Source organism: Tachysurus fulvidraco, chromosome 11 (assembly GCF_022655615.1).
Source record: "Tachysurus fulvidraco isolate hzauxx_2018 chromosome 11, HZAU_PFXX_2.0, whole genome shotgun sequence".
NCBI classification, from domain to species: Eukaryota; Metazoa; Chordata; class Actinopteri; order Siluriformes; family Bagridae; genus Tachysurus; species Tachysurus fulvidraco.
In genome coordinates, this window is record NC_062528.1 from 10,578,954 (window position 1) to 10,592,909 (window position 13,956).

Below are 13,956 nucleotides of genomic sequence, written 5' to 3' on the forward strand. Positions count from 1 at the left end.
AACTCTATCAGAGATCATTTAGGCAGCTCCTGAACGGTCACAAGAAACACATTTACTTTGTGGTTCAGAGATCACATGCTCACTTTCGAATAATATCATAACCAGTAGCAAAAATACTGTAACTGGCTATGCTCTCTAGTGACAATGGTCTACTTAACAGATTCTCTGAGGTACAGTTGGGTGGGTTCACATTCACTGATGAAGCATGTGTTAGCCTTTATCCATAGAGATAAAGGATAAAGGCCTTTTGGGATTGCTTGGGCAATTAATTGAGCCCACTTTCCCATATCAAGCAAGAGCTGATGCAGCTCAAACTCAGCCTGACTGTGAAGATTGATTGTTACTGACCAAATCTGCTTTACATCTCACTGTGTATGCCTGGCATGATAAAACACAGCAGTTCTGAGTGGGTGTGGAGGAGTTTAGATTGATTAATAGAGTATGCCTGCCTACACACTCACTGTTGGCAATAGTGAGGCTTAGCTTGTTCTCCCTGCACCCGGAGGGCTTGCTGTCAACATCCACCCCCTGCTTCATTCCTTTCTCTGCTTCGTCCTCACAGGAGGAGAATGCAGCACTGCCTGGAGCAGGGCCTTCATCCATGAACACATCAGGGTGACTATGGATCTCATCAACTGAAAGGCAAAAGCAAAAATGTACACTTTAAGACAAGCTGTAAATTCTTTCAGAGAAAGAGTTGTATAGAAAATGAGTGACATAACCCTACGTATTAAGTATTGAGCAATGACATTAATTAATAACTAAAAACTGCATTCATAGACAAACTCATGCACAAGCAGACTTGTTTTGTACTGGTTATTACAATACTGCCATCTGCCATCCACAATATTCACTTTCCACAAAACAGACCAATGATTCTTTCTGATATTCCTTTGTTCTGAAGTTTGAATCCTGGGTCCACCAAGCTGTTAATGAGCAAGGCCCTTAACCCTCAATTGCTCAGTTGTATAAAATAAGTTAAAAATGTAAGTCTCTCTGGAAAAGGGCTTCTTCCAAATGTCAAGGTATTTCATTAGAGTATGAGCAAACAGACTATTTGCCTTTTATCAGTGTACACTTATTCCAGATCCTAGTGCTTCAGACTCGGTTTAAAAGTCTTCAATCATACAGGCCAACTTTGAGAATCCAGTCCAGACTATAGAGGCTTGGAATTTTTTGTTTTTACAACATTCCTGAAAATGTTCTGAAAACCAAAATGCAGATCAGGACTAAACTAGAAGCTGTTCAAGCATGCAATATAATATTGCCTCAAGGCCTAAATGAATTTATAATTAACAACTAAGGTAGTGAGTACACACAAAAGAGCAAAACATACAGACGATGAGCCAGACTATGGCAGACAAAGCAACAACCAAACACAAGATCAACAGCAGCATGAGAATGAGGTACACAGACACCAAAACCTCAGTAGGAGCTAATGAGTTAAAACACAGGTCAAGTGTGAGTGACCAGAGAGACATGTGACAAAGTCATGCTAATGAATAATGTAGTCAAGTGCTAATTTCTCCAAAACCATGACAGTAATGTGACAGCTGTTCCAGAATTTATTATATTTATTCCTTTTTCACATAAAGTTAATTACTGTAATTATTTTACAGTGTCTTTGTACTATTGCATTTCAGAACTGTAGATACAATTTACATGCTTATTTACACCACAATAGCATGTAACAAACAATTTTAACAATAAGATGGCAGTGGAGCTAATTATATAGAATGATTTTAGAATTGTGTTCCTAATATAAAGACAACATTTTTTGGTCTTTAAAACTATAATTTTCGTATTTTTGATTTTAAAAGTCAGTCATAGCTATAACATCTGCCTCTATGTGTATGTCTTCACCATATGGTGTAATGGAGCCAAAACATCATTTTACTAAGGCACTTAATGTAATATACCAGTAGGCAAGGCTCAGTTACAGTGTCAATCACAGTAATAAAAAAGTGACAGAGGTTCACACTTGCCCTTTTAACAATTGCCTATTTTGCCATTTTCCATTTACCAGCATAGTGTGTTTGTGGCCAGCAAGAGCCTGGATGCTTATAAAAAGAGCTGTTTGGCGCAGGTGACAAAGGAGAGGGATGGGGGAATTTCCATTATGACAAACCTGAGAGCAGCAGTGGGGAGGTGAGGTTCATATAGCATGAAAGATGGAGGAGATAGAGAGCAGATGGATGCAGGTGTGAATTTTAAACAGGGCAAGCCTTATCAGAATAGTTTGACAAAGGTACCCAGTTTCAGCTCATGGCTAAAATCCATGGCTGAATTAAATCAACAACATAATATATGCAAATAGGAAAAGGGCAAGTAGCCCACACGCATTTATCAAAATACACACCATAAGTGGTCTTCGTCTGCTTTGCTTAAAACCCTGTCTCGGAAACAAAGGAAGAAAGAAACAAAGGGAGAGAAAATAGCAAGAAAGGAAAAAGATAGAGATAAACACATAAAGACACAACCAACATGGTGCTCCTTTCTTAGAACTAGACATTAAATTTTACAAAAAAACAAACAAACAAAAAAAAACAGCTCCTTCTGTGCATGAAATGAAACTCAGGTAAATCACTTGTAGGGAACAATTAGACTCACAGACATGTCTGTCTTACATGAGACAGATTTTGTATGTAGAAATGTAGACCTAAAGAAGCACAGACATTTCAACAATACAACTGAGCACATTACAAATGAAGAATTCTGGCCAGTAGGAGAGGAGTAATATAAACTTGGAGACTCGCAAGTTCCATGCTCATGAAAACTATAGGTTTTTGACAGTTCCTATGAATAAAGAGGCACAAGAAACTCTGCAAAACCAGCCTTGCTGCAATTTTCCTTTGAATAAGCTTACAAATGAAGTCAATGAAACTGACACCAAGAAAATTATTAAAAATTAAAAAAAAAGGAAAAGGAAACACACCAGTTCTTCCTGGATATTAAAGACAATAATCACATTTCTAACTTTCCTACAGGGGCTGTTTCAGAGATTCTTCATATGTGGCTAAAACCCAATTACCAGAACATTTACACTATATGTAAATACTTTTTAAAAGCTTTTCTTGTTGTAAACAGAGTGTTGCTTCAGTCTCTTCACTCAGTTTGCATTATACTTCTCTGAGGCTGTAAGTCATTTATCTGTCTTTGGATCATTACTGCTGTGATGCAAGATTACAGTTTTAATTATGCTCAAGTTCCACACACAGGAGCTATATTAATATTAATGTCAGTTTTTTGACTGTGAGACCACCATATAGAAATATTATAACTATTATAATACCACAGGCTTTGATTTGATGTTTGGCAAACAATAAACATATGCACATCACATTGTTGTATTTCATACTCAAGGTCTACAACATTTGTGTTAATTTTCAGTGCCAGGCAACCTATTATATTAAAGGCGTCTAATGCCAAAGTAACGGAAATTAGTTAATAAATATGTGTCCCAAAAATCAGACTATAATGTTCTCTTTTCAAGGTAGCTTATAGAGAAAATGCAACTCTGGGGATTGTGGCTAGATTGACAAATAGAGAGAAAGTGCTAAGAGTGCAAGTGCTTGGGTGATCCTGAGGGAGACTAGAGGAGACAGGAAGACAAAAGCAGTGAGCTGCAATTACATTTAAAATGCAGGTCTTGCAGAGATGAAGCTACTGTTTCTATGGTCTGTTTAAACAGAAAGTGTTTGCACATGTTAACTGTAATTTGTGTGCCTGGAAAGTGTCTATGTTGCATAGTGTTTTTGGCAGTGTCTGTTTATAAATGCATTTGTAAGGAGAAGGAGACAGGAGATTAGAATAAAACTTAAAAGATAATATTTTATATAAATAACATGCTGCACATGATAACAAGAAGTAACTGGTTTAAATAATTTCAACCTCACCAATGAGGGTTGAGCAGCCATCCCCTAGCGGGTTGCGTGAAACAGGGAATGGAGGCAACTGGTGAAAGCAAGAATGCAGGAGGGGCTCCAGTCTGGAGGCTGATGGGTCAGAGTGGTAAAACAGGTTGAAGATCTGCGAGCAGGCCGGCTGCAGCTGAGTCACTGACAGAAAGAGGTGTAAAAAAGTAATAAAGTGTGAGATAAGAGTGAGTGTATAGACAAATAGTATGTTCTTAATTATCTTTGTTCTATATATAAGAGGTGAAATGATTGGCAAGCCACTGTAACTGAAGGCTTGCCACTGTAATGTAGTGACAGCCCTGCACTGGAAGTTTAAGTTAAAATAACTAGACTGTCTGTCAAGTGTAAGCTAACAGTGCTTGGAGAAGGCAATGGGCAAAGGATGAGCTGGGGATTTTTATGCTAAAGCTGTATTTGCTTGTGTTCTTGTGGTACTTCAGCATGACACTGACCTTTGATCGAAGGAAGAACGGTGCGTCTCAGGGCTAACACTAGTCCAAGTGGACAGCCTAGCAGGAAACATTCCGATACCTCAAAGTCAAAATGACCTGGATTCCACTTTGGATTGATTCCTCTCGAGTTTAAGTCTGTTTTATCCTGGACTTGACTATACACACAAACACACACACACACACACACAGTCACATGAGCTCTTAATATTCACTTATTTTTTATTACAGTAACTTCAAGGATTGCATACATACAAGTTTATGACCATGCCCATCCCACAACTGTATGCTCCACTTTACCAGGAGCTTAATAATTATACAGATAAATAAGCAGTTTTGCATGAATCAGCATTTTTGCTCTTGTGTAAGAATCATAGTTTTTGTGGGGTTGGGGGGGATGTCACACTTGTCTGTCTTCAAAACTTGAGAGCCCTGTAAACATCTGTAAAAATAAAGCCAACCAAGTCTATTTCAGATCTGTAGGAAACACTATTCAACTATCAACTATCTATTGTATTCTAGTCCTTTTCTATTCAATAAAATGCTGAAACCTGTAACTGGTGTCACACTACCTAAAGATGAACCGCTTTCAAGGTTTTTAAAAATATTAGTAGTGTTTCTAGACTCAAGAGATTGAAAAGCAAGAGGAACACAGCAGCACTACTAACAGAGAGGTATTTCCTGGAGGACTAACATTATTGTTTCAGCTATCACCTTATACACTAAGCCTTTACACACAAGACACCATGCACACAAGGGAAGTGGGCATTTTGCCAAGCCCAAGGCTACAAAGAAGGTTGGATAATATGTGCCTTCACTATACAGCTTTCATCTGCTTAAGCTTATTCCTTATGGGTCAGGCCGCTGGACACTGGTACACAGTTCTGTGCTAAGAAGAATTTTCGCTGTCTGGTGTCAAGCTTTTCAATAGCTGGTGATTAGAAGGATGATAGATATTAGCTTGAGTCTCACTGCCAGTCTCCGGGCCAACTTTCCAACATTGGTCCAGGAATACTCCCTGTTCTCCACATTTTAGCTAATTTTATGGCCTTTCTTGAGTTGAATTGGGTATATTAGAGGAGAGAAAATTCTAAAATGTGAAAAACAGAACCAGATTTAGGCAATTTCTAGACAGTATAGAACAATATAAGACTATATACAGTATGTTGTATGGAAGTATGTTTTATTTCTGCCTAATCCTCATGATCTGTTAATTCTGTTGTATTTATGGTTATTAGCTTTATTTGTTTGCTTGTTTATAAAAAGTGCACTGTTATTTCATTCCTGCTGAAATACAAGGGTTGTGGATTAGATGGGAAAAAATGCTTATGCCATGCAACAGAGCTTCACCATTCTAAATAAATATAATTGAAAAATGTTATTATAGTGTTGTATTATTGTATGTAATATAATGTCTACTGATGGGAGGTAGTGTTAGTGTGGTAAAAATCGAATGAGGTACATTTTGATGGGTGTATTGTCAAATCCTACCGCAAAGTTTGTATGTGTTAATAATAGATTTGAACATAGTATTTTACCCACACTGGTGTCCACTGAAGAAGATCATTTTTTATCATTTTTATGAATGATAAGCCATACAATATTAATATTCTGCTGTGAGACCTTCAGGGAAATTTAAAAACAATTGAGAAGGAAATTTCCTTGTTTGGTCTCTTTTGTGTATATACAGGAAGAAACTCTTTACACTATTTATTTATAAAGGCAGCAGTAGGCAGACCAGTTGTGTTGTATTATTAATGGCTCAGTGAAAAAGTTATTTTCAGCTGAAAGCCCACAGCCTAAGCTGATAGACATTAAAGTATAATGCTTGTTTGACAATCACAGAAAAAATAAGAAACATTTGAATATATTTTTTTATCATGAAATATTTAAGCATATGTATCGTATTAGTTCAGTTTCAGTAAAGGTGTATTTTTATGATAAAAATGTAGCATTCTGTAAAGTGTATGTGTGTTCCATATTTAAAAAAATATACCTGCTGCAAAATGGATGCTGACTGTCAGTGGCACAAGAAATGTCATTGTTGCTTTTGCTTTGTCGCTTGCTGGAGCTCAAGCCACAGTCGTCCTCACCCAGAAGTCCAGGGTTATCCTGTTGATATGGATGTTTAAGAAAGAGAAAGGTTGAAACCCAGCTCAAAGAAGCTAAAAGGGAAGATATACTCAAGCTGAAACAAAATAACAAAGTGAATCAATAGCTACAGTAGATGAGTGGAAAGTGAGAGGAGTAATTTTAACTTTAAGTACTGACCCTTAGACTCTCCAAACTGTTGTGTCTCCCTCTATGTCTTGGCTTGTCATGTTGCGGGCTATTGCTGAAACACAGTGCATCAAAACATAGCACGCCACCCACACAGTCACCCAACAGACACACCTGGAAAACAGAATACACAAACACACAATGTCAGAACCTAAAAGCACCCCATTTCGTTACGGACTCATTGGCTTTCATTGGCTACTCTTCAATATGACTCTCAATAAGTTCATTATTGTTCTTAATTACAGCTACAATACTGTTTATGGACATGCTCACATATCTGCATAAACCATGAAGTCAGTATTGTTTACAATGGCAGTGATGGAAATCAGGCATATAAACTCATACTGTATAAACAAACATATACTTCAAAGCCAAAAGCCAATCATTCCATGTCGACTAAATCAAAAACTCCAAGCCTAATCACAATGCATAGTTTTTCAAAGATTATGGAGATCAGGTGTGTTAAACATGCTGCCTATCAATGTCCTGGTCCACACACAAGCTGACTCACAAAATCACGTGTGTATTATTGGACCTATCCATGACACATTAGGATGCAGGAGGAGTAGAGAGACACTTCTATTGTTTGGAATGACTCATCAGGAATGACTCATGAGCCAGGAATAATACCCATTACTGCTCTGGTAAAAAGTTGCTCTTCAAAAGAAAATTCCACCCATTTTTTTGATCGACATTGCATTGTTTTTGACAAACAGTCAGTCAAATTGAGAATATTAGATGCACATTTAGACATTGGAACCAGGTTTCCAAAGTTTTTAAAGCCCCTAAACTACCAGAAAGTGAGATACCCAATAAGAGGGTAAGTACAATAAGTACAGTCCATGTATACCTGAAAAAAGAGGGTAACGCATTGCATTACATTTAACATATGTCATATATAACAATTAAAATAAGTGAATTTTCTATAGAATAAACTAATTAAGTCAAGTAATCAATAGCTGGACTAACCTTGAAGCATGTCAATGGATTGTCTGTGGCAACTTATCATTGATGAATAAAAGTCTTTAATGACTCATTTTCTGCTCATTCACCATATGTTGACTATTCATGGCTCAATAAAAACTATTCAGTGCAGGTATATTTTGTTAATTTTTGTAATTTTTTTTTCTGTTTTAGATGGAAAAAATATTTACAGTTAATGTTAAGGGAAGCTTAAAGTGTTTGCAAAAAGTATCCAATCAAAACGGTTTTCACAGATTTAACATTAGAAACTAACATTAGTGTTATTGACGCTAGAAATGGAAACCAACAATGCATTTGTGACTTCTGTGGAAGTTTGGATAACAAACTATACAAATAAAATATAAAAAATATTTAGAGAATATATCAGTGTAAAGAAACCAGACGTTCTATCTTTTTTTCATCTAACCACTCTGCATTACATTTCAATCTACTGTATATATTGTGCTAAAAGTTCTGTGAAATTCCACTTCAAAACTGTTCCAAAAACCACTCTCTTAAAAGTGAAGCCAAGTTTCTATAACAAAAAGGAAAAACAATCTCAGATCAGAATTTGACTTATTCTAAATCATCGCAGTTTTTATGCTTTTTTACCCAAAGCTATGAGATAACAAGTGAACAACCTGACCACTGAAGCCATGTCCATCAGGAGATTGTAGGAAGATGCGGTAGACCTCATTGACTCGGGAGATGACACTTGCCACAGAATCCTTGTAGTGTGGTGATGCAACAGCCAAAAGTGGGAGTGCTGATAGTGGAAGGTGGTCTACACTGCTCGACACACAGCTCTTGTCGTGGCTATAAGGGTTCAAACTGCAACCAAAACAGAGAAAATAAATCTATGTTAAAAAGAAACACTACAAAGCAAATTAGGTCCAAATGCAAACCTCCATTTTAGTACCTGCCTTGAACTGGCACAGCCTAAATTTGTTTAATCTCTTCTTCAGACCTAATCAGGCAAGGAAGTAAACAAAGCACTTCATCAGCATCATCTGCAGCCTCTCACTCATCTCTTCTGGACAGAAAACTGAAAATGCATTTCCCTCTTAAATCTTTTTTTAACCCTTCCATAATACATAGCCATACTCCATATTCATATACTCCTAGATGGCATTATACTTACACAAATTTCTACCCTGTTATATATAAATAAATTATATTTTCTGTATACCTTTATCTGTATATTGTATAATTTACAGCCACTGATGTAGGATTAATTCTGTTCCGGGATGAACTTTGAACCCATACTCCTTAATAAAGACAGCAAACTCAGCACTCAGCATATACATTATTCATCTTTTCTGGTCTAGATGTTAGTGTCACATTTAAATCTGTGTATCTTTTGAATATTTTTACATTTGTTCCTGATTCTAATCTAACAAAAAATGAATTGTTGTCCAGGGGCACTACAGTTTATTTTTAATGTCCCACTTGGTGTCTCATGGTTAAAAAGGAAATCATTAAATTTGGGCTGCTTCTGTAGATCAATATTTTTTCTCTCTTGATGTATTACTTGTACTAGTGTGTGTGAAATGTGTCTTGTCTAATCACTCCCTCATTCTCTCTGTCCTTCAGGTTTTCTTCTCCTCTAAATACAGATGGTGCTGAGTCCCTGTCTATGCTCCCAGCAGGCAGCTCACCCCACAGAGAGCATGACCTGAGCTGTGTGATTCTGTGTCTAAGCTTGCTCCTGTCATGTTTACATGAGATGTCCTGGCACGACCACAGTCATTACCACAACAAGGGCAGGAAACTATACAACTAATGATGAACTATACAACTAATTATGCTATATCTACATAAGCAGCAGGTTGCATAGCACCTCCAAGTCTCTCCACGTCCATCCTAGGATTCAATTTATTTACAGTATCGTAAGTAATGTACTATATTATGCAATCTTGGTGGTGCTGTCACTCTGGCATACTGGTACAGTACATGTTTTACTTTACTAGGCCATAGCTTTTCATAGCTTTACAACCTATAAAGGCCATAGCTTTTCAACCTATCAAAGGTTCATTGATCAAGGAAAGGCATAAATAAGTGAATATAACTCGTAAATCTGAAAGCAAATGAGCAAATGTAAACAGTGAACTTGTAAGGTGCAAATATACATCCAAATATATGTAAACAAATAAACAAAATAATAAAAATTAAAATAAAAGGTAGCATGAGTGGAAAGGAATGACAGTGAGCACATGTATTATGAGATAGCCATGCTATTGGCTTTTATTTACTTTCTCTGTCTGTCTCTCTCATACTCATGCACAGCTTCTTATGACTCATACCTAGAAATGTGGATGCGATCCATCTTCTGATTTTAAAGACAAAAGTTTCAAATGCCAGGTCTCAAAATACTTAAGTGAGGAGACGTTCTATCAGTTACACCTTTTCATGATCAAAAACCCACTGAAGTAATCCCACAGTGAAGAGAGAGATGCCAGATAAAGAATGTGGCAATCGAGGCCAAGCAGAGCTGAGCCAAGCTGAGCCGAGCGACACACAAGCAATATAATGTGTGTTATCTTTCTTTTAGATTTGATGAGTAAAGTGCTGATAAGAGATCCATTAAAATAATACTAATATTAATACTAATAAAAATAATACTAATTATTAATACTAGTACATTTACATTTACAGCATTTGGTAGACGCCCTTATCCAGAGCAACATACATAAGTGCTTAAATCTCTATTTAATAAATGCAAAAGATAGGGAAAGAAGTGCTAGAAGTGTTTTCTAATTAAGTAGGTCTTCAACCGCCGTTTGAAAATAGCCAGTGACGAATTGCGTTCATAGATAGACCTGCCAGCAGTGCATTGCAGTAATCCAGTCTTGAAATGACAAGAGACTGTACAAGTACCTGAGCAGCCTGTGTGGACAAAAATGGCCAAATCCTTCTAATGTTGTAGAGAAGAAAGCGTAATGAGCGAGTTATATTAGCAACATGAGAGGAAAAGGACAGTTGATTGTCCATGGTTACTCCAAGGTTGTGAGCTGTGGCTGAAGGGGAGATCAAATCGTTGTGCAGGGATATAGCAAGATCATGACCTGGGGATGAATCACCTGGGATGAACAGCAGTTCATTTTTGCTAGGATTAAGCATTAACTGATGAGCAGTCATCCATGATTATATTTCTGCTAGACATGCTGAGATCTGATCAGAAGCTGTGGTATCTGAGGGTGTGAAAGAGAAGATAAGTTGTGTATCATCAGCATAGCAGTGGTAAGAGAACCCATGTGAGGAAATAACTTCACCAAGAGAGTGAGTATACAGGGAGAAAAGAAGAGGACCAAGTACTGAGCCCTGTGGGACATCAGTGGAGAGTCTGCATGGAGCAGAGGTCACTCCCCCCATGTTACCTGATATGAGCGTCCTTCCAGGTAGGAAGCGAACCATTCCCAAGCTGATCCGCAAATGTCAATACTTCTGAGGGTGGATAAGAGAGTCTTGTGGTTGACCGTATCAAACGCTGCTAAAAGGTCAAGGAGGATAAGGACGGATGACAGTTTGGCTGTTCTAGCAGCATGTCGTTTCTCAGAGACATCCAAAAGGGCTGTCTCTGTGGAATGAGCTGCTTTAAAGCCAGACTGGTTGGGATCTTGGAGGTTGTTCTGTGAGAGATAGATAGATAGTCAATGCGTTCAAGGATTTTTGAAAGAAACGAGAGAAGTGATACCATTCTGTAGTTACTGATGTCTGATGGATCCAGAGCAGGTTTCTTTAGAAGTGGAATAACCCTTGCTCTCTTGAAAGTAGTTGGTACCTGACCAGATGCTATGGATCTATTGATGATAGTGGTAAATATGGGCAGAAGGTCTTGCGAGATGGTCTGGAGCATAGAGGAAGGGAGTGGATCCAATGGGCAGGTGGTAGGATTGCAGGACTGGATGAGTTGTCAAAACTCTTCTGCTTCTACAGTTGAGAAATGTGACAACAAAGGAATGGGGGAACCCATACTGTGAGATGTAAGTGCAGTCGGGGCAGAAGTGAAGGTCCTGCAGATTTCCTCAATCTTCTCATGGTAGAAAGAAACAAAGTCTTCTGCAGTCAGGGAGGATGAAGAAGGTGGAGCCGGGGGGTTGAGTAGAGAAGAGATGATGTTGTGAGCTTCCGAGGGTCATGTGACGAAGCTTCAAGCTGTTCCTTGTAGAAGGAAGTCTTGGCAGAAGTCACATCTGAGAAGAACTTGGCCAGGAGTCTACGGTAAGAATCAAGATCTGCATCAAGTTGTGATTTCTTCCACTTTCTCTCTGATGATCTTAGCTCTCTTCGATTGTTGCGCAGCACACCTGAAAGCCAAGGAGCAGAACAAGAAGTTTTCTGGGGTTTAGTGGACAGAGGGCAGAGAAAGTCCATAGTTGAGGAAAGAGACGAGATGAAAGTATCTGTGGCTGAGTCCAAGGGTAGTGAGGAAAAAGACTCAGGATCAGGAAGAGAAAAGTGCCAGAAGCTACAGAAGAAGGGGAGACAGAGTGAAGGTTGTGGTGGGTAAGAGCGAGGGGGTGAGAGGTAGTTTTAGGTAGGATAGGGAGAGTGATGGTGAAGGATACCAGGTGATGATTGGAGATGTGTAGTGGGGTAGCAGTAATGTCTGTAGCTGGAGAAGGATGGTTGAATACCACATCCAGGACATTGCCTCCTTTGTGTGTGGGGATGTAGCTTGAAACAACCACTCCACTCTAAAGTCTGGCTCATGCATTCTCACTTAACCTCATAACCCATTGGGGTGGCACATTGTATTGTATTTCCTTTTTGCTGTTTATTGTTAATATGACATCATCCCACTGCTAGGGCTGGTAGTAAACAGCTGAAAACATTCCAGCCTTGAAAATTGGGTGAGAAATAATGAATGCCATGTTCCTGTTTGAAGATATTATTCTTATCCAATTTGTTCACGTTACACTGGAATTCATATAAAAGTACTTGTACAATAACAAAACAATAAATACTTGTAGATGTGTTAGGCATGATCTGTACTGAAAGATGTACAACCATAAAGATGATTTTTAAAATAAATTGAGAAAGCAACATAATTAGAATAAATTTCACTCTTTCCTATACATTGGTTTGGATTAAGTTCAGGGTCAGAGCTTACAAGACAGATTTTAGCACAGCAGTGTCAATAAAAATAGGAAAAATGGTCTGCTTTCACTGAGAAATGGACTTTGATTAACTTGAAGAATGAGGGCAGATTTGCTCTAAAAAGCTTAAGTTTGATTCACAGCTAAATATCTATTTTCACAAAAGTCTTGTTTTACAACGATCTTGTTTTCAAGACCCTGAAGCTAGAGGTGAAAAAAACTGTACAAATGATGTCAGATTCTCTGTGAGCCATTGATGAAGCATTTGATTAGAGCGCAGTAGTTACTCAAGAAAAAAGAAAAACCTATTCTTATTTGAGTTTGACTGCGACCTACAAAGTAACTATGAATTCTATTCATCCCTTAACATTACCTGTCAGGATCCAGCCCAGACTTTGGCCACGTGCCACTGCCTCTGCACACTTGTCCCTCATGTGTTAATTGTCATGTCTATTTAGCCGTTTTGTCTCGTGTCAAGCCTTGTTGTGTCTTTGTTCCTGTTTTGTGTTTTTCCTCCACTTAAAGACCCAGCAGGACAGCGTCAGCCTGGACTGTCTCTGAGGGAGCTTTTTTTTTCTGCGGACTGTTCTCTCGGCTCTGTTTATTCCTGGACTGTGTGTGTGTGTGTGTGTGTGTGTGTGTGTGTGTGTGTGTGTGTGTGTGTGTGTGTGTGCGACATCGTTCTGCATCGGTTCTCAAAAATATGAGAAGGATACTTGAAGAAGAAATTACTATGCATAAGAAATGACTGCAGAAATGGCTTTAATGTAAGTGCAATCAAACATATTTTGTCAGAATCCCAAACTCTTTAAAGTACCATATTTTTTAACAGCGGTTTCATCACAACTCAGAAATACATTTAATCGTGCATTACAGTTTGGACATATCTTTAAATTTTAGTTTTTTGAATATTTATTAACTTGGCAATTGCAACTAATCCTACAAAAGTTAAAAATCCTAAAATTGCGTTTTATTTATTCTATTTATCTGTGCATTTATCTATAGATTTCAGAAGAATTTTAAATCAGCCTTTCAGAATCCATCTGTCCCCACTGGAGTCGTTTTGGCTTATAATGGCATGCAGATTGACTCTGCACAAACAGAACAGATCCACCTACTCCTGTTTTGATTAAAATACAGCACAATGAATTTCATTAAAGTGTGCATAGAGTTCTTGTATGAATGAAAGATTTGACAACTTATTTTAAGAATGAATACTATTTTGCTATTCTATGAATATTTGAGGCC

At 37.9% G+C, this 13,956-nt stretch overlaps 1 protein-coding gene across 5 annotated transcripts in view; it reads right to left on the minus strand.

Annotated features, from left to right (window-relative positions):
• LOC113643638 (membrane-associated phosphatidylinositol transfer protein 3-like) overlaps nt 1–13,956 on the minus strand; it is a 44,013-nt gene that overhangs the window by 14,348 nt on the left and 15,709 nt on the right. For all 5 annotated transcript variants that reach the window (XM_047820771.1, XM_047820772.1, XM_047820775.1 and 2 more), the window contains 6 exons: nt 8,251–8,440; nt 6,638–6,760; nt 6,363–6,478; nt 4,370–4,524; nt 3,897–4,058; nt 462–635 (listed from right to left, as the gene is read on the minus strand). In XM_047820771.1, the coding sequence (XP_047676727.1) occupies nt 462–635; nt 3,897–4,058; nt 4,370–4,524; nt 6,363–6,478; nt 6,638–6,760; nt 8,251–8,440 (920 nt within the window). The remainder of the gene's footprint in view (nt 1–461; nt 636–3,896; nt 4,059–4,369; nt 4,525–6,362; nt 6,479–6,637; nt 6,761–8,250; nt 8,441–13,956) is intronic.